Source organism: Meriones unguiculatus, chromosome X (assembly GCF_030254825.1).
Source record: "Meriones unguiculatus strain TT.TT164.6M chromosome X, Bangor_MerUng_6.1, whole genome shotgun sequence".
Lineage (NCBI taxonomy): Eukaryota > Metazoa > Chordata > Mammalia > Rodentia > Muridae > Meriones > Meriones unguiculatus.
Genome location: NC_083369.1, coordinates 6,989,903 through 7,011,808, shown reverse-complemented (window position 1 = coordinate 7,011,808; position 21,906 = coordinate 6,989,903). Strand labels below are relative to the sequence as shown.

Sequence of the window (21,906 nt, the reverse complement as noted above, 5' to 3'; positions counted from 1 at the left end):
GCCTGGATTCCTTTTTCATCTCTTCATATTATTGTTAGATTTTGCCTTTTATGGTGTCCTTGATTTCTTGGATGTTTTGTGTTTGGAAATGTTCTGAATTTATTTTTTCTTTGAGAGCTGTATCTATTTCTGCAATTTTATCTTCAGCGACTGAGATTCTCTCTTCCATGTCCTGTATCCTGTTGGTGATGCTTAAATTTGTGGTTCCTGATCTTTTCTCTAAGTTCTCTGCTCTAGGGTTTTCTCTGTTTGTTCTTTCTTTGTTGATTCTAATTCTGTTTTCAATGCTTGCACCATTTTCTTCAACTGTTTGAATGTGGATTCCTGTCTTTCCATGATGGCCACTATTTTTGGTTTGTTTCCTCTCTTTATGCCACTAATTATGACTCTACTTGTGCCTCTACTTGTGTATCTATTTCTTTGGCTATATTTGCCTGCGTTTCTTTGAGAGAGTTTTTCATTTCCTCTTTATGTGTTTCTAATAACTGGGTAAATATACCTTTAATACCATTTTCCTGTGTTTCTGATGGATTAAATTATTTATTTATTTTGTGGGTTGCTGGTGAAGTCATAATGCCCTCATTTTTGTTGCATGTGTTCTTATGCCTAATTCTAGCCATCTCCTTATCTGTAACCTTTGCTGTTTGTTACTGGAATCTGTACTTCAGTCTAGGTCCATCTGTCTCTGGTCTGTCTGTCTGCCCGGTAGCCAAACAGTGGACACCAATGAGCTGATGGAACTCTGGTCTGTCTCTTATGTCTGGAGTATTCTTCAGGAAGATGAGAGAGGTGAACTTGTTTGAGAGTTGGTGTTTCAGCTGTAGCTAAGGGAGGAAGGTCGCAGACATATGTGCAAGCACGGGAGTGTGCGTGGCATTGTGTCTTGAGGGAGAGAATGCTAGAACTTGTAGATGCCTGAAAGGTGCCAATTAAACATGCATGAGGGACAGGAGGGAGTGAGCTGTCACAGTTTAAGGTCGCAATGTGCATGTACTGGTGCCCTGAATACGTCAGTGTCCTACAGGCCTGTTGTACTCCTGGTATTCAAATCTATCTGGGTTCCAGGAATATTTTTTGGTTGAACTCCATTGGTAGACCCACAGAACAGGATCTTCAGTGTTAACAATGCTCTCCCAAGATTCCCTATATTGCCTAAAGTGGGGTTGTGGGTACGAGGGATACGATATCTGGCTGCTAGCACAGAGGGACCCTGGTTCTAAGGCTCTGCAACCACTCACTTAAAAGTGCATTCACTTGCTTGCAGACCTAGTTGGAAAGCTCAGCTGATCCTCTTGTTTTCTACTCTCAGATTTGGCCCCATAAAGGCAAATGTGAGTGCAGGAGTTTCATCAGCTCATTGGTGTCTTTGGCCACTGGGCAGGTAAGCCTCTGTAGTCTCTGTCACAGAGTACATGCTGAGGATCCTCCTTAGACTAGCTGCTGACCAGCCCCAGCGACAGCTCTGGGACATCTGCCTGTGGTGTTTCAGTCACTGAACATAGGGAGGTTTTTGCTTGGATTAGCAGCAGCCTTGCCTCAGCCCCAGCCCCCAGGGAACCTGCCTGTGTCTTTTCAGTCACTGAGTGCAAAGACTTGACCTTGGGCAATCACTGCAGTGTCAGACAAGCTGTCTTGGTGTTTGAGGCAGGGACCCAATCACTGGCAGCCTTGCTGAACAGGGATACCTTGTTTGGGGAAAGGGGAAGTGTTGAATATTCTCCACTCTCAGTCTCTGGAGACGTCCACAGGTGACCTGGATCCAAACTCTCCCAGCTCATGGGTTTTCCCCTCTCATCCAGGAATCCTTAATGTTGATGTTTTAGCTTTAGCTGGTCGTCCACTCACCTATTTCAGAGTTTCAAATCCCGTGCCCCTCAGAGAAGGTGTGTGCTGGTCATCAACATCTTGGAACCCCAGAACTTAACCTATGTTCTTTGATTGGAGAATTAAAAGTATTATTATGTTGAGTTATTGTTGAAAGTTGCAAGGAGATTTCAGATATTTTGATGTTATTTTGCTTGTTCTTCTCCTCATTATTATTATTGTTGTTGTTATTATTATTATTATTTACCATTTATTCAATTTGTATCCCAGTTGTAGGCCCATCACTCATCTCCCCCTGGTCCCATCTTGCCTCTCTCTTCCTCCCATATTCCTCTCTCCCAGACCACTCATAGGGGAAGTCTCCCCTACTGTCTGATGCTAGCCTATCATGTCCTATCAGGAATGCCTGAATCCTCTTCATCTGTGGGCTGATTAGTTCCTTTAGTTATGTTTCTGTTAAATTATAGTTTCATTTATTTTCTTTCTACAGTCATTTGGATATACTTATTCCCCCCTTTTTATTAATCAGTTTATTCACGTTATATCCCAGCTTTAGATGCCCCTCATTCCCTCCCAATACCATCTTCCCTCCCCGTTCTTCTCTTATGTCCCTCTCCCAGTCCACTGACAGGGAAGGTCCTCCTCCTTTTCTTTTTTAAATAAATTTTTATTTTTTATATTAATTACAGTTTATTCACTTTTTATTCCAGCTGTAGCCCCCTTCCTTATTCCCTCCCAATCCCACCCTCCCTCCCTCTTTTCCTCCCATGCTCCTCTCCAAGGCCACTAATAGGGGAGGTCCTCCTCCAGTTTCATCTGACTCTAGCTTATGAGGTCTCATCAAGACTGGCTGCATTGTCCTCTTATGTAGCCTGGCAAGGATGTTCCCCCCTCAGGAGCAGAGTGCTCAAAGAACCAGTCCCTGAGTTCAACAATGTATCCATTTTAAATAAACTTCTCTATGACCCCCACTTTTTGAAAGATTGTTTCCAGTATTGTTTTAGCATTTATATTTGTGTGTTATAAAACTTTATAGACTGTTTGGATCATGGAAAGTTTTTGTTTCTACTTAAACTATGGCAGATATATATATATATATATATATATATATATATTTTTTTTTTTTTTTTCTGAATAGAGTAGCCTAAGTTGTGAATAAAGGTCTTTTAGAATGTGTAATATTCTGTTTCAGGCTCTTCTGACTTTCAAAATTTCCATTCAGAAATAAAGTTGATGGGTTTTTCTTTATATATTACTTGTTTTTATTATCTTGCTGCTTTCATTTTTTGTTTGTTGTATATATTTGGTGTTTGGACTCTTATATTTCATAGTGTTTTTCTTTTCTGGTCTTGACTATTTGAGTTTCTTGTGTGTATTTTGAATTTGTATGGAGAGGTCTATCTTTAGTTTAGGAAAGTTTTTTTTTTCTTTGATCTTGTTAAAGATTTTATTGGTGCCATTGACCTTAGATTATTACCCCCCTTCTATATTTATATTTGAAGATTTGGACTTTTGGTAGTGTGCAGGCGACTTTAGGTCAACTTGACACAAAACTAGAGTTTTCTGAAGAGAGTGTGCTTCCACTGAGATAATGCCTTCATAAGATCTGGCTGAAAGGCATTTTCTTATTTAGTGATTGATGCATTCTTTTGTAGATTGTTTTATTCCTGGTCTGTTGATCCTGGGTTCAATGAGAATACTTGGAACTAGAAAAAAATCTGAGTGAGGTATCCCAGAAGGAGAAAGACACACATAGTATTTACTTACTTACTTATAAGTGAATACTAGAAATGTGATATAGGATAAACATAATAAAATCTATAGTCCTAAAGAAGATAAACAACAAGGAGGCCCCTGGGTAAGATGATGAATCCTTTTTCAGAAAGGCAAATGGGATGGTCATCAGAAGAGGGAGAAAACAGGGAACAGAACATGAGCCTACCACAGAGGACCTCTGAAAGACTTTACCCAGCAGGAAATTAAAGCAGAAGCTGATGCACATAAGCAAATTTTGGGCAGAGTGCGGGGAATCTTATGAAAGAAGAGAGAGATGAAAGACCTGGAGAGTCAGGAGCTCCACCAGGAGAGCAAAAGAACTAAAACTTTTAGGCCCAGGGGTCTTTTCTGAGACTGATATTCCAACCAAGGACCATGAGTGGAGATAACCTAGAACCCCTGCACAGATGTGGCCCATGGCAGCTCAGTGTCAAAGTGGGTACCCTAGTAAGGAGAATAGGGGCTGTCTCTGATATTAACTCAGTGGCTGGCTCTTTGATTACCTTCCCCTGTGAGGTGTGCAGCCTTACCAGGCCACAGAAGAAGATAGTGCTGACAGTCCTGATGAGGCCTGATAGGCTAGAGTCAGACTGAAGGGGAGGAGGACCTCCCCTATCAGTGGACTGGGGGAGGGACATGGGCTGAGAAAAGGGAGAAAGGATGGGATTAGGAGGGGTCGAGATAGGGGGGCTACAACTGGGATACAAAGTTAATAAATTGTAATTAATAAAAAATAAATTAATTTAAAAAATAAAAAAGAATAGTGGAAGCTCAGCAAGCCAAAAAAGCAAGCCAGTTAACAGCACCTCTCCATGTCATCTGCATCAGTACAAAGTTAATAAATTGTAATTAATAAAAAATAAATTGAAAAGCCTATGTACTGGGAAAAGATCAACACCAGCCCTACATCTGACAGAGGGCTAATATCCAGAATATATAAAGAGCTAAAGAATTTAGACACCAGCAAACCAAGCAATCCAATTAAAAAATGTGGTACAGAGCTAAACAGAATTCTCAACAAGGGACTATCAAATGGCAGAGAAACACTTAAAGGAATGCTCAACTTCCTTAGTCATTAGGGAAATGCAAATGAAAAAGACCCTGAGATTTCACTTCATACCCATTAGAATGGCTAAGATAAAAACTCAAAGGATAACACATGCTGGAGGTGTTGTGGAGAGATGGGAACCCTCCTTCATTGATGTTGGGAATGTAATCTTGTATAACCACTTTAGAAATCGCTCTGGTGCTTTCTCAGAAAATTAGGAATATTGCTATGTCAAGATCTAGCTATACCACTCTTGGGCATTTATATGAAAGATGCCAAACCATTCATTACAGACATTTGCTCAACTATGTTCAAAACAGCTTTATTTGTAACAAACAGAATCTGGAAAGGGCCTAGACTGCCCTCAGTGGAAGAATGGATACAGAAAGTGTGGCACATTTACACAATGAAATACTACTCAGCAATTTAAAACAAGGAAATCATGAAATTTGTTGACAAATAGTGAGAACTAGAAACGATCATCCTGAATGAAGTAAGCCAGAAACAGACAGACACATATAGTATATACTCATTTATAAAATTGATATTAGACATATAATATAAGATAAACATACTAAAATCTATAGTCCTAAAGAAGCTAAACAAAAAGGAGGAACCTAGGGAAGAGGCTGAAACCTCACTCATTAGGCCAAAGAGGATAAACATCAGAAGTAGAAGACAAAGAACAGGACAGGAGCCTTCCACAGGGGAACTCTGAAAGACTCTATCCACCAGGGTACTGAAGGCAATATTGAGACGCATACCCAAACTTTGGGCAGAGTGCAGGAAACCGTACAGAAAAAGAAGGAGATAGAATGAACTGGAGGGGACACGGACTCCACCAGTAGACCAACAGGGCCAAAAAATCTGGGCACAAGGGGACTGCATAGACCAATACTCTAATCAAGGATTATTCATTAAGAGGACCTAGACCCCTTGCTCAGAGGAAGCCATAGGTTGCTCAGTTTTCAAGTGGGTTCTCTACAAAGGGGAACAGGAGCTTTATCAGACATGAACTCAGTGGCTGGCTCTTTGATCACCTCCCCCTGGGTGGTGTAGCCTTGTCAGGCCACAGCGGAAGATGCTGCTGCTTGCCTTGATGAGACCTGATAGGGTATGATCAGATAGAATGGGAGGAGGTCCTCCTCTATCAGGGGACTAAGGAAAAGGCATAAGGTGGGTGGGGATGGGAGGAGATGAGGTAGAGGTCTGCAGCTGTGATACAAAGTGAATAAATTGTAATAAATTAATTAATAAATTAATTAATTAAAATAAAAATTGGGGAATCCAACATGGCTGCAACCAGCATGCACTGTATCTGAGAGGCAGAGGATCTGAAACTCTGAAATTGGTGTATGGAGGTATAGCTGAAGGCAGAAAAATTGACATTGATGCTTCCTAAATGAGAGGGGACATCACATGAGCTGAAACCATTTAGATTCAGGTCACTTGTATACTTCTCTGGGGATGAAGAGTGGCAAAGGTTCAAACCCTTGCATTTCCTTTTTTTGGGCCTCCCTCCTCATCAGTGGAGCCCGTCCACAATTCCACATATTCTTAGCACAAAACTCACTGCCTGGAGACTGAGACAGCAGATGCAGGTCTCCTAGCTCCTCAGCCACAGCTGCCAACTGTACTAGCCTTCTGAGTAATAGATCCCTGGTACCACTATTCTGGGTCCTGGGTCTGCAAGCAACTGTACAGACTCCTCAGGGCCTCCCAGCCAGTGACTGTAAGGACTGCCCAATCCCTCAGTGGCAGATAGCTGGCTGTATAGCCAGCAAAGTAGCCAAACCCTCCAGGTACACCAGGGCCACGTAGGTCCAATGACCACTCTTGTGGCTCCCCAGGACTTCTCAGAAGGCACCTGGACTGGCCTTCCAGTTCCGTGGTTGCAGCTGGACTCCCAAGTTTGGTGGCTGCAGCACCACTGAGTTGAGGGAGCACTAACATCCACATTTGCTCCAGCTGGAACAAACCTGAGAGTAAAGAACAGGGGGAACCCCTATGTTTTCCAATTTGACCTGCTAAAGAGTGAGTGGGCCTTCAAGAGCCCGAAGAGACATAGATCAAAGGTCCATCTAAGATACAACCAAACATCAGACATTTCCCACCCACAAACCCACTGTGGGAAACAGAGGGTCTAGCAGTGGAGTTCAGGCAGATAACTCCTGGAGCTCAGTCAGAGCTGAATACCAGTAACCTGTAGGCCACTGAGGTATTCAGGGAATTTGCACAAGCAAAATGTGCATGTGATCACCACCAGCGCCTCCAAACACAGTCAGTGCCTGCAACCCCTTCGATGTCTACAGGTGGCCCTCCCTCACACTAAAGGCTTCTATATTCTCTACCACCCTCTCATTCAAGGCAAACTCACACACACACACACACATACACACACACACACACACACACACACTCACATGCTCACCCTTATTAGTTATTCTGCACCTGTGGACCTTCCTCCTTCAGGGTACAGCTGAAACACCAACACATACACTGAAACCACTGGACCTCTCTCATCTTCCAGAAGAATTCTCCAAACACCAGAGAAAGACGGTACCACTCTGAACTGCAGAATCCAGAAACAAACAGTGAAGGTTACAGATAAACAAATGGCCAGAGGTCAACATAAGAATATATCCAACAAAAATCAGGTCATCATGGCTTCTCCAGCAACCGCCAAAATCAATGGATACTCCAATTCATGGAAAACACAAGAAAATGACCTTAAAGCTATGCTTATCCAGTTATTAGAGGCACATAAAGAGGAAATAAAAAATATCTCAGAGAAATAGCAACAAAAGTGGTGCCAAACAAAGAGGAAATGGACAAAACTCTCAAAGAAACACAGGCAAATATAGCCAAACAAATAGAGGCACAATTAGTGGCCTATAGAGAGGAAATGAAAAAAAGAATAGAGACCATCATAGAGAGACAGGAATCTACAATAAAAAGATGAAGGAAATGGTGCAAGGCATGGAAACAGAATTAGAATCAATAAAGAAAACACAAACTGAGAAAACCCTGGAGCTGGAGAAGTTAGAGAAAAGATCAGGAACCACAAAGGTAAATATCACCAACAGAATTCAAGAGATGGAAGAGAGAATCTCTGGTGCTGAAGATACACTTGCAGAAATTGATATTTCTCTCAAAGAAAAAGTAAAATCAGAAAAGTCCCAAACACAAAACATCCAAGAAATCAAGGACACCATGAAAAGGCAAAATCTAAGAATAATAGAAATTGATGAAAAAGAAGATTCCAGGCTCCAAGATCCAGAAAATATTTTCAGGAAAATCATAGAAGAAAATTGTCCCAACTTAAAGAAAGAGATGTTCATAAACATAAAGGAGGCCTACAGAACACCAAATAGACTAGACAAGAAAAGAATCTCCTCATGTCACATCATAGTCAAAACACTAAATCTACAGCACACACACACACACACACACACACACACACAAAAGATATTAAAAGCAGCAAGGGGAAAAGGCCAAGTATCACAATCACACAAGACTTTTCATCAGAAACTATGAAAGCCAGAAGGGCCTGGGAAGATGTCATGCAGACTTTTAGGGACCACAGATGCCTACCCAGACTACTATACCCAGCAAAGATTTCAGTCAACATAGATGGAGAAAACAAAATAGTCCATGAAAAAAACTAAATTTAAGCAAATATACAACAACCCAGCTCTACAGAAGATACTAGAAGGAAAACTCCAATCCAAAGAAAACAACTACATCCAAGAAAACTTAATATACAGATAACCCCCCCCCAAAAAAAAGAAAAGAAAAGAAACAATGAATGACACTAAGACCACCAACTCTACAATAAAAGAAATTAACATTCATTGATCACTATTATCTATCAACATCAACTGCCTCAACTCTCCAAAAGAAAAACACAGACTAACAGAATGCTTGTAGAATCAGGAGCCAACATTCTGCTGCATCCAAGAAACACACCTCTGCAACAAAGATAAACACTACCTTAGAGTAAAGGGCTGGAAAAATGTTTTTCAAGCAAATGGACCCAGAACACAAGCTAGGGTAGCTACCCTAAGATGTAATAAATTAGATTTTCAACGAAAATTAGTCAAAAATGATGAGGTGGGGCACGTCATTCTCATCAAAGAAAAATTCCAGGAGGAGGACATCACAATTTTGAACCTCTATGCCCCAAATACAAGACCACCTACATTTGTAAATGAAACAGTATTAAAGATGAAGTCACTAATCGATTGTAAAACATTAATAAAGGTAGACTTCAACACTCCACTCTCACCAAGGGACAGATTATACAGACAGAAGCTAAACAGGGAAATAAGAGCAGTTAGAGAGGCCATAAATCAAATAGACCTAATGTCTGCAGAATTTTCACCCAAATTCAAAAGAGTAAACCTTCTTTTCAGCACCTCATGGAAACTTCTCCATGAAAAGTTGGTCACAAAACAATTTTCATAAGATACAAGGAGATTGAAATAATCCCTTGTGTCCTATCCGACCACCATGGTCTAAAGCTGGAACTCAACAATAACAAAAATACAAAAAACCTACACATACACAGAAACTGAACAACTCACTACTCAATGACAGCTGGGTTAGGGAAGAAATAGAGAAAGACATTAAAAACTTCCTAGAATTCAATGAAAATATAGGCACAACATACTCAAACTTATGGGACACAATGAAAGCAGTGCTAAGAAGAAAGTTCAAAGCAATAAGCTTCTTAAATAAGAAATTCGAAACATCTCATTCCAGGAACTTAATGGCTCATGTAAAAGCCCTAGGGAAAAAAAGAAACAGACACACTAAAGAGGAATCCACAGCTGGAAATAATCAAACTCAGGGCTGAAATCAATCAATTAGTAACAAAACAATTCAAAGATTCAATGGAACCAAGAGCTGGTTCTTTGAGACAAATCAACAAAATAGAAAAACCCTTAGCAAAACTCACTAAAAGGCTGAGAGACACTACCGAAATAAACAAAATCAGAAATGAAAAGAGGGACATAATGACAGACATTGAGGAAATCCAAACAATTAGGTCTTAATTTAAAAGCCTATATGCCTCAAAATTTGAAAATCTAAGTGAAATGGACAATTTTCTTGACCGATTCCACATGCCAAATCTAAATCAAAACCAAGTAAATCAATTAAATAGTCCTATATCCCCTAAGGAAATAGAAGCTGCCATCACAAGTCTCCCATGCAGAAAAAGCCCAGGGCCAAATGGTTTCAGTGCAGAATTCTATCAGACCTTCAAAGAAGAGCTAACACCAAAACTCTTCAAATTATTCTACAAAACAGAAACATAAGGAATGTTACCAAACTCATTCTATGAAGTCACAGTCACCTTATTACCTAAACCACACAAAGACCCAACAAAAAAAAGAGAACTTCAGACCTATCTCTCTTATGAACATTGATACAAAAATACTCAATAAAATACTTGCAAACTGAATCCAAGAACACATAAAAGATATCATCCACCAGGACTAAGTAAGCTTCATCCCAGGCATGCAAAGGTGGTTCAATATATGGAAATCCATCAATGTAATCCACCATATAAAAAAAAAAGTGAAGGAGAAAAACCACATGGTCATCTCCTTAGATGCCAAAAAGCATTTGACAAAATCCAACAACCATTCATGTTTAAAGTCTTGGAGAGATCAGGGATACAAGGCACAGACCTAAATATAGTAAAGGCAATATACAGCAAGCCTATAACCAACATCAAACTCAATGGAGAGAAACTTAAATCAATACCACTGAAATCAGGGTCAAGGCAAGGCTGCCCACTCTCTTCAAAGCTCTTCAACATAGTACTGGAAATGCTATCTAGAGCAATAAGACAATAAAAGGAGATCAAGGGGATACAAATAAGAAAGGAAGAAGTCAAAGTATCAATATTTGCAGATGATATGATAATATACATAAGCGACCCCAAAAATTCAGCCAGAGAACTGTTTTCACTGATAAACACCTTCAGCAAAGTGGAGGGATACAGAATTAACTCAAACAAAGAAAACAAGACAAAAGGGCCAAGAAAGAAATTAAGGAAACCACACCATTCAAGATAGCCACTAAAAACAGGAAGTACATTGCTGTGACTCTAACCAAGCAAGTAAAAGACTTGTTTTTGAAAAAAACAAAAACAAAAAAACAAAAAACAAAAAAACTTCAAGTCTCTGAAGAAAGAAATTGAAGAAGATATCAGAAGATAGAAAGATCTCCCATGCTCATGGAGTGGTAAGATTAACATACTGAAAATAACCATCCTGCCAAAAGGAAAACTACAGATTCAATGAACTTCCCATCAAAATACCAAGACTGTTTTTTACAGACATCGAAAGACAATTATTCAACTTCATATGAAAAAAAAAAACAAAAAACAAAAAACAAAAAACACAGTATTTCCAAAATGATCCTGTACAACAACAGATCATCTGGGGGTATCCCTATCCCTGATATCAAGCTGTATTACAGAGCAATAGTAATAAAAACAGCATGGTTGTGGCACAGAAACAGAATAGTGGATCAATGGAACCAAATAAAAGACCCAGAATTAAATTCACACACCTATGGATAGTTGATTTTTGACAAAGAAACCCAAATGAAATCATCCAATGGACAAAAGCATTTTCAACAAATGGTGCTGGTCCAACTGGATGTCTACATGCAGAAAAATGAAAATAGATCCATATTTATCACCCTGCACAAAACTAAAGTCCAAGTGGATCAAAGACCAGTCCAAGTGTATCAAAAACCAGACACACTAAATCAGTTAGAAGAAAAGGTGGGGAAGAGCCTCAAACTCTTTGGCACAGGAGACAACTTCCTAAACAGAACACCAACAGCACAGGCTCTAAGATCAACAATCAATAAATGGGACCTCATGAAACTGAAAAGCTTCTGCAAAGCAAAGGACACTGTCGTCAGAACAGAGCTACAGCCTACAGACTGGGAAAGGATCTTCACCAAACTTATATCTTACAGAGGGCTAATATCCAGAATATATAAAGAACTAAAGAAGTTAAAAATCAACAAAATAAGTAATCCAATTAAAAAATGGGGTGTGAAGCTAAACAGAATTCTCTGTAGAGGAATATAGAATGGCAGAGAAACATTTAAAGAAATGTCCTTAGCCATCAGGGAGATGCAAATCAAAAAGACCCTGAGGTTTTACCTTACACCCATCAGAGTTGCTAAAATCAAGACTCATTTGAGAACACATGCTCCAGAGGATGTGGAGAAAGGGGAACCCTCCTCCATTGCTGGTAGGAAAGTAAACTTGTACAATCACTTTGGAAATAAATCTGGCACATGCTCAGACAATTAGAAATAGTGCTTCCCTGAGATCCAGGTATACCACTCCTAGGCATAATCCAAAACATGTTCAAATACACAACAAGGACATTTGTTCAATCATGTTTGTAGCAGCTTTATTGTAATAGCCAGAATCTGGAAACAACCCAGATGTCCCTCCATTGAGGAATGGATGCAGAAACTGTGGTACATTTACACAATGGAATACTATTCAGGAATTAAAAAAAGGAAATCATGAAATTTGCAGCAAATGGTGGGATCTAGAAAAGATCATCCTGAGTGAGGTATCCAAGAAGCAGAAAGACACACACGGTATATACTCACTTATAAGTGGATACTAAACCTATAAGATAGGATAAACATACTAAAATCTGTGCACCTAAAGAAGCTAAAGAAGAAGGAAAGATGATCAGTCTTAGAAAGACAATTGGGATGGACATTGGAAGTAGGAGAAAACAAGAAACAAGACAGGAGCCTATCATAGAGGGCCTCTGAAAGACTTTACCTAGCAGTGTATCAAAGCATATGCTGAGACTCATAACCAAACATGCTCAGATTGAAGGGAATCTTATGAAAGAAGGAGGAGTTAGAAAGACCGGGAGAGGACAGGAGCTCCACAAGGACCAAATATATCTGGGCAGGGGAGTCTTTTCTGAGATTGATTCTCTAACCAAGTACCATGCATGGGTATAACCTAGAAGCCCTGCTCAGATGTAGCCCATGGAAGCTGAGTATCCAAGAGGGTAACCTAGTAAGGGGAACAGGGAATGTCTCTGGCCACTCAGTGGCTGTCTCTTTGACACCCCGCCCCTAAGGAGGAGCCGCCTTGCTAGGCCACAGAGGAGGCCTAGCATTGCAGTCAGTCTTCATGAGACCTGATAAACTGGGTTTAGATGTAAGGGTAGGAGGACCTCCCCTTTCATTGGACTGAGGGAGGGGCAGGGAGGAGATGAAGGGGGGAAGGTGGGACTGGGAGGGAATTAAGGAGGGGGCTACAGCTGGGATAGAAAATAAACAAACTGTAATTAATATAGAAATAAATATTTAATTTAAAAATAAATAAAATAAAAATTAAAAATATTTCTCTTATTTTTTATGATTATAATATAATTATATCATTTCCCTTCCTTTTCCTTATTTCTCACTCTCTAGCATAGGCTTATTGATCTTTCAAATTCATATCCTCTATGTTTTATTATTTGTTATTACATGTATATTCTAATGTGTATTTATGTTCATGATGTATATGTAAACATATACATTCTCAAATGGACAAATATGAGCTCAGTCTGTATAATGTTTGCGTGTTTGTTTTCAGGATTCACCATTTGGTATTGAATATCTGATTGGCATTTTGTTTTCTGGATCATACTAATTTTCCCACGCTTAGCATTCTGTAGTTCCCTATAGTTCTTTGTGTAGGGATGATGCCACCAGGGCTTTCTCTAATTTACTTTAACATAGCTATTGTTTTCCTTGCTCAGCTCATGTTTAGACAGTCATGTTGGTCAGACTTTATGGATATCACTTCTGTTATTATCAGGCAACACAATCTCAAAGCAAACTACAATACTTTGGCTGTTATAATCATATATTTCCGTCTTCTGTAGTTTTCCTTGACACCTTTTTCTTTTCCTTTTTTTCTATTTTTATTTTAATTTTATTTTTTTCACAAATTATTCATTATATCTCCTCATTGAAGCCTCCTCCCTCAAACCCCTCCCTGGTCCCACTCATGCTCCTTCTTTCCCCCTATCTCCTTCCCCTAGCCTACTGCCAAGGGGAGTTTCACCATTGCCAACTGCCCATAGCTTGTTAAGTCTATTCAGGACTGCTTGGATCCTCTTCCTGCATGGCCTGGCAAGGCTGCATCAGTAGGTGTGAGTGATTTGATAGTAGTCAACTGAGTTCATGATAGAGGCAGCTTCTGCGCCCCTCACTCAAAAAGCCACATGGAGACTGAACTGCCAATTGTCCACATCTGAGCATGGGGTCTCAGTCCTCTCCATGCATGGTCACTGGTTGGTGTATCAGTCTCTGCAGGACCCCCTTGCCTCAGATCCTTTAGCTTTGTTGCTCTATTTCTGGGGCTCCTGTCCCCTCCATGTCCCTCTATCCCCACCCCTCTCTTCTTCTGTAAGACCCCCTGCATTCTGCCCAAAATGTTGTAGTGAGTCTCAGCATCCATCTGCTTCGATCCCCTGTTGGGTGGAACCTCTCAGAGGACCCTCTATAGTAGAGTCCCATCCTGTTTCCTCTCTTACAGTGCTTCTTGTGTCTATCCTGTTTGCCATTCTGAATGAGATTTAAGCATCCTCCCTAGAGTCCTGCTTAGTGTTTAGCTTAGGACTTGTGTTGTACATGTATCATTTGGTTCCTGGCTCCCCAACCAGATTTTCATTGGTTGTGGTTTTCTATAATGGCCTCCATATGTTGCAAAGAAAAGTTTCTTTGATGAAGGGTGTCATCTACAGTTATCTGTGGGTATAGGTACAAAATATTTGAATGTAGTTAGAGTTTATGCTGGTTTAATAAATATCAGTTGTGGGTTGTCCTCCACAATTTATGACTGCACTTGCTCTGGAGCGTTGACTAGGTTTTCAGTAAAAGTTCAGAATGCACTCTTGCTGTGTAGTTCTTAAGTTCAAATAGAGCACTGTGGGTTATCACTAAAGTATGTATGTCACTACTGTACCCTTAGGGATATTGTACCAAGCTGATCACTGTTGTGGTTCGTAGGCATCACAGCTAGGTAACATATTATTTGCTTCCATACTTTGGAAGATTAAATAATGTGTTATGGTACTATGAAAGTTAATCCTAGGAGAGAATGTTTTGTGGTTAGGAACCTCAGTGATCCCTATTCCCTGTGTCATGGTATTTTCACAATACCAACTAATTTTCCAGTTCTGGAGGGACGGGCAACCCAAAGCACTAAAGTTAGCGTGCAATATTTTGGAAATCTCTTGGGCACTCTCCAACAGCTTGAAACTGGGCTTCTCATGCCTGGTATTAGGTTTTTATTAGATGGTGTTTTGTTCTTGGAGGAAACACTGTCAGCCTGGGTGAGAAAATTTAATTTGAAGTACATACGCTTTCCTCTATATATACTTATATGTATTTTATTTTAGGTAGATATTTAACTGTATGGTCTCTTATGAAATTTTCAGATGTTCTTGTGCTTATTTTACCATTCTCTATCATTTTGCTGGGTTTATGTCTCTTCTCTTACCTTATTAAATTTTCCTATTTTTCTCACTGCCCAATCATATCAACTGAAGTACACAATTCCCCTCTCTATTCCTCCCCTACCACACACCCCAGCAATGGTCCTTTTTTACTTTATTGGTGTTACAATTATCCCAGAATATGTAGTTATATCTGCAGGTAGGAGCCTCAGATCCGAGAGAACATGAATCATTTGTCTTTTTAAATCTGGGTTTAAACTCAAGTGATCTATCCTACTCTTTTTACTTTTACATATTTTTTGTTTATTTCACATAAATTCTCTATTTTATATTTGAGACTCTGTATTCTTTCTTCTGCTGATTCATTCTGCTTGTAAAGCTTTCACCTGAATTTTCTAACTGGGATATGGAGTATTTCAATTCCATCTCCATTTCAGCTTATATTATCTTTGATTTCTTTATTAAATTCAGTTTTTATTTATCTAATTTTATTTTATTAATTACACTTTATTCACTTTGTATTCCCCCATAAGCCCCTCCCTACTCCCCTCCTGGTCCTACCCTCCCTCCCCCTTCTTCACACATGCCCCTCCCCAAGTCCACTGATAGGGGAGGTCTTCCTCTCCTTCCTTCTGATCTTAGTCTATCAGATCTCATCAGGAGTTGCTGCATTGTTATCTTCTGTAGCCTGGCAAGGCTGCTCGCCCTCCCCCCCCCAGGGGGAGGTGATCAAAGAACAGGCCAATCAGATTAGTCCCTCTTCCCATTACTATGTAACCCACTTGGACACTAAACTGCCATGTGCTACATCTGTGCAGGCGTTCTAAGTTATCTCCATGCCTGGTACTTGGTTGGAGTATGAGTCTCTGGGAAGACCCCTGTGTTCAAATTTTCTGGTTCTGTTACTCTCCTTGTGGGGTTCCTGTCCTCTCCATATCTCACTATTTCCCACTTCTTACATAAGATTCCATGCACTCTACCCAACAGTTGGCCATAAGTCTCAGCATCTGCTTTGATGGTCAGCAGGGCAGAGCCTTTCAGAGGTCCTCTGTGGCAGGTTCCTAGGTTGTTTCCTGTTTTCTTCTTCTTCTGATGTCCATCCTCTTTGCCTTTTGGGATGTGGTACATCTACACAATGGAGTATTATTCTGTAATGAAAAATAAGGAAATCATGAAATTTGCATGCAAATGGTGGGACCTGGAAAGGATCATCCTGAGTGAGCTGTCCCAGAAGCAGAAAGACACACAGGATATATATACTCACTCATATAAATATATAACATAGGATAAACCTACTAAAATCTGTACATCTAAAGAAACTAATCAAGAGAGAAGACCCTGACTGAATTCAGTTTTTAAATCCTGATTTATCTTTCTTCTTCTTTTTTTTTTTATTCAGATATGGATTTATATTTCTTGGGCATTGTTATACTACTGAAGTTCAAAGAAGCATTTCTTTTTGTCTTTAAATTTCTTGAAACCTTTTCTTAAATATACGGTTATTTTTAAATACTTTACATTCTGGAGCTTGTCTGCATAGATTTCACTAGAGAACACTTGCGTAATACTAGTAGGTTTTATGGGAGACATAGTCACTCATGGTTTTGTTGTCCCTGCTTTTGTTTTGTTGCTGTTGGTTTTGTTGTTGTTTTACCTGATTTGACCTAGACATGTGAACTTGTTTTTTGTTTCTTTTTCTGATGTGATAATCTGCTCTTCCTGAGATTGGGTCAATGGCAAGAAATGAGTCGTCACCTAAGGTGTTTTTGATTACAGTGATGGGTGTACTAAGTTAAGCATAGGGAATTCACAAATAAAGATGTTGAAGGGCCACGTGTCAGGATCAAGGCCTGTGACTGTGTATATTCCAGTGTTTTGAAAGCAAAGATAAAGGGAAGAAGCTACTTACCCAGGAAAAGTAGCTCACATATAAAAGGTATACAGGCCACATGTCTGGAACTAACTAGGCTTATGGTTTTTTCATGTGACAGAGGGTTGGGAAAAGCTGAAAAAAGGATGATACAACTTACCCAAGAAAGGTAGACATTACACAAAGAGTGTAAGCCCTTGGTGGTCTGGAACTGGTACTGTATGTTTGCAGATCAAAAAATAAATTCTTAGAGATACTATTGATTACAGTTCTACAATGAAGATTTTTTAAAACTTTTCATTGAAAAACATCTTTCAACTGAAATATTTTCATTTCAATATTATTTTTAGGTGGAAGCGAATCTTCCTGGGATAAAGATAAGATAAAATCTCCATTTGCTGCTTCTGGACCTCAACATGGAATTGCTCATGCAGCACTGGCTGGCCAGCCAGGCCTTAAGGGTGCTCCTACCCTCAATCCACTTCAGCAGAATCGCATGCTAAGCAATCGTATGTATACTTTGCTGAAAAAAAATATTGTGATAAATAGTAATAATTGATAAAAATACCAAAAATACAATACAAAACTGTCTATATATCTTGTAATGGCAAATTTAGTTTATTTCTCTTAAACAAGGTATAACATTGTTCAAAACCATGCTGAGAAGTAAAGAGTGACTTCTTTGAAACTATGAAATTCATATCATACAGGCAACAGGAAAAGTAAAATAGCAGAGTAAAATGGAAGTATTTTAGAATGTGTAAGCCTTTTAAACAGAAAAGCAAAGAAAGTAGAAAAGGACTTAGATTTCAAATTTATTTTATTTTTACAAAATTATATAGTTATGTTTGGAGAAATAACCAAGAGTGGCCAACTCTTGGTTTCTACACCTACAAGTTAGCAGTGGAACTACACTTACTTCAGGTTATTCTGGGTGTTACAAATTGACAAAGATAAAGACATTAACAATTAATTGCATAAATAATTTCTATGTAAATTATAATCATGAATAGTTCCTAGAATATGAATACGTATGATTTTTACACATTTCAGTTTATATGATCTTTACAAGGACTTAAAATACTCTTAAATCTTGCTGCAAAATATATCTTTCATCAATTTGATTGGATAAAATACTGCATTTCTTGAAAACAAGAATTCCTGGAGAAGAATTCCATTACTCCTCTTTCTTGGAATTTTAGTCCTCCTCTAAATCCTGGGTTGAAGCAAGAGAATTTTGAAAAAGTTCCATCTCATAATATATCATCACAAGAATAAGGGCATTTTATAATATGTTTATTATAACAGAAAGTTGCAAAAGCTTCAAGTACTATGTATTAAGAATTCCCTAGACATCTGGGGTACAGAAACAAGAACACCAGAAGAAAAGAGAAAAATTGAATACCAGACATTTCACACTTAACACTGTCTAACTAAAATCCTGTTCAACCTAAAACAATTCCCTAAAGACATAGGGGTTTTTTTGCCCTTATTTGCACGTGATAAATCAAGCAAACAGTAAACACAGTTCATGAAAAAAAAATGCTTGAAATATTTACCAAGGATTCCTATCTCAGTACTTGTCATGAAATCTTAAGAACATACAACTACATCACATGACTAAGCTGAGCAGAGTAGTGGGTCTATAATCTGAGCATCCCATGGGATGGGACCAGAGGCACATGAATTCCTGAATATCTTCTTTATTTTATTTTATTATTATTATTTTTTTATCAGTTACATTTTATTAACTCTGTATCCCAGCCGTGTCCCGATCCCTCATTCCCTCCCAGTCCCTCCCTCCCTCCCTCATCTCCACCTTGCCCCTTTCCAAGTCCACTGATGGGGGGGACCTCCTCCCCATTCATCTGATCCTGTTTTATCAGGTATCTTCAGGACTGGCTGCAAAGCCCTCCTCTGTGGCCTAACAGGACTGCTCCTCCCTTCGGGGGTGGGGACACCAAAGAGCCAGTCATTGAGTTCCTGTTAGAAATAGTCCTTGTTCCCCTCACTTTGGGAAACCAATTGGTTACTGAGCTACCACAGGCTACATCTGAGCTGAATATCTTCTTAAGCAAGTGTAATGGAATCAGTGAGTTCTAGATTCAGTGAAAAATCATGCTTCAAAAATTGAGTTTGAGAGATGTTGAGTAAGGCAGAATATTTTAACCTCAAGCCTCAAAATATATATGCAGACACATCTGCACATAAACACACAAAAAAAAATCAAATTAAGATGCAGTCTAAACAGACAAAGGAAACAACAACAGTAAATTTGGATATAACAGGCATTTAGACTTATCCACGGACAATTTAAATTACTGGTGAATGTGCTATAATAATGGAAATGTGACACAACATATAAAAACACAAAAGTTGTAAATTAATTAACAACACAAAAGGAGTAAAAAGATACACTAGAAAAGAAAAAACAGCCCAATAACATTATGAATAGTTTTTATTGAAATTCATGTAGTCTCTGGACCTAAAATTAGTCAATATAAAATTTTCAATTGAAACAAGATTTTATCCAATTCTTAAATTTTTCCACAAAGTAGACACAGAAGAAACATTGCCCAATTTGTTTTATGAAGCCACAGTTACTGTGATACCCAAACCACATAAAGACCCATCAAAGTTAAGAGGATTATAGACCGATTTTTCTTATGAAAAAAAAAAAAATAAAAAATCTTAGTAAAATACAAACTAAATCTAAGAACACAACAAAGATCTTCCACTGTGATAATGTAGGTTTTATCCCAGAGACACAAGGGCATAGTTTAACATACATAAATCAATAAATGGAAACAACTATATAAACAAACTGGTAGAAAAAAAAAGTACTTGATCATGTCATTAAATGTATAAATGTGTTTGACAAAATACAATGCCACATCATGGATTGGGGATACAAAGGACATGTCTGAAAATAATTTAGCAGTATTCAACAGATCATAGACAACATCAGTTCAAATGGAAGGAAACTGAATGCAATTCCACTGAAGTTAGGAACAAGACAACACAGTCCACTTGCTCCCAATCTATTCAGTATAGCACCTGAAGTCTCAGTAGAGCAATAAGACAACTAAAGGGGATCAAGGGGATACAAATTGTAAAAGAAGAAGTCAAAGCATCATTACTTACAAATGATATGATAGTCTACTTAAATGACCCCCAAAATTCTACCTGGGAAATTCTCCAGTTGATAAACACCTTCAGTGAAATGGCTGGATACAAGATTAATTTAAAACAAAATCAATAGCCTTTCTATATACAAATGACAAATGGACTGAGGAAGAAATAAGGGAAACAACAATCTTCACAATAACCTCAAACAATATAAAATATCTTGGGGTAATTTGTATGATGAAAACATCTAATCTTTGAAGAACAAAATTAAAGAAGATATCAGAAGATGGAAAGATCTCCTAGGCTTGTGGATTGGTAGGATTAACATAAAATGTGGTCATTCCTACTAAAAGCAATCTATGAAGTCTCACTACAAACCCCTTAAAAATTCCAGCAGAATTCTTTTTAGATCTTGAAAAGATAATTTCAGCTTCCTATGGAAACACACACACGTAAGCACACAGACACTAAGGATGGCTAAAATAATCCTGAATAATAAACAAACTGTTGGAAGCATCACCATCCTTGAACTCAAATTGTACTATAGAGCTATAATAATAAAATCAGCAACTTATTGACGCAAAAACAGACACACTGTTCAACGGAATCTAAATGAAGACCCAGACATTACTCTACATACTTTTGGACAACTGATTTTTGATAAACAAGCAAAAAATACAGTTTCTTTAATAAATGCTGCTGCTTAAACTGGATAGCCACATGTAAAAGAATCCAAATAGATCCATACTTATCACCCTAAACAAAATTCAACTTCAAATGGATCAGTGATATCAACATAAAACTAGATAGAATAAATCTGATAGAAAAAAAAAAGTGGAGAAAAGTCCTGAAGTCACTGGCACAGGAAAGACATTTTTGGACCGAACACTCTTAACAAAGTCACTGAGATTCCCAATTAATAAATGGACCTCATGAAATTGATAAGCACACAGCCAAGGATATTTTCATTCATAAAAAAATCCCAAACTACAGAACGAGAAATGATTTTACCAACTCCAAATCCTATAGAGAACTACTATTCAAACGAATGAAAAAAATCAGAGAACTAGATATCAAAGAAACAAATAACACAATAGAAAATGGGATACAGATCTAAACAGAGAGAGAATTCTCAAAAGAGGGAAGTTAAATGTCTGTATGATAATTAAAGAAATGTTCAACAACATCAGCCAAAAGGAAGAAACAAATAAAAACTACTTTGATTTTATCTTACACCTTTCTGAATGGCTAAGATCAATAACACAAGTGACAGTTCATGATGAAAAGGATTTAGAGCAAGGGGAACAAACACTCATTCTTTGCTGGTGGGAGCGCAACTTTTAAAACCACTAGGAAGTCAACATAGTGATTCTTCAGGAAGTTTAGAGTAGACTAAATGAAGTCCCAGCTATATCACTCTTGAGCATGTACCCAAACAATGCTTCATCCTACCTCAAAGACACTTGCTTAATCATCTATATTGCTATTCTATATAGAAGAGTCATAAACTAGAAACTTGATGTCTCTCAACAGATGGATTGACAAGGAAAATGTGATATATTGTACAACAAAATATTAGGCATTTAAAGAAGTGAAATTGTGAAATTCAAAGGTAAATGAATAGAACTCGAACCCAGAAAGACTAACATGGTGTGTATTCATTCACCTATATGTGGATATTAGCTCTTAAGGCAGTGATAACAAAGCTACAACACATGTAATTATAGAGGATAGATATA

General features: G+C 38.4%; 1 protein-coding gene across 1 annotated transcript in view; it reads left to right on the top strand.

Annotated features, from left to right (window-relative positions):
* Positions 1-21,906, top strand: part of Dach2 (dachshund family transcription factor 2) — a 691,399-nt gene that overhangs the window by 468,244 nt on the left and 201,249 nt on the right. Inside the window, exon 5 of the mRNA XM_060375452.1 lies at positions 17,389-17,547. Within this exon, the coding sequence (XP_060231435.1) occupies positions 17,389-17,547 (159 nt within the window). The remainder of the gene's footprint in view (positions 1-17,388; positions 17,548-21,906) is intronic.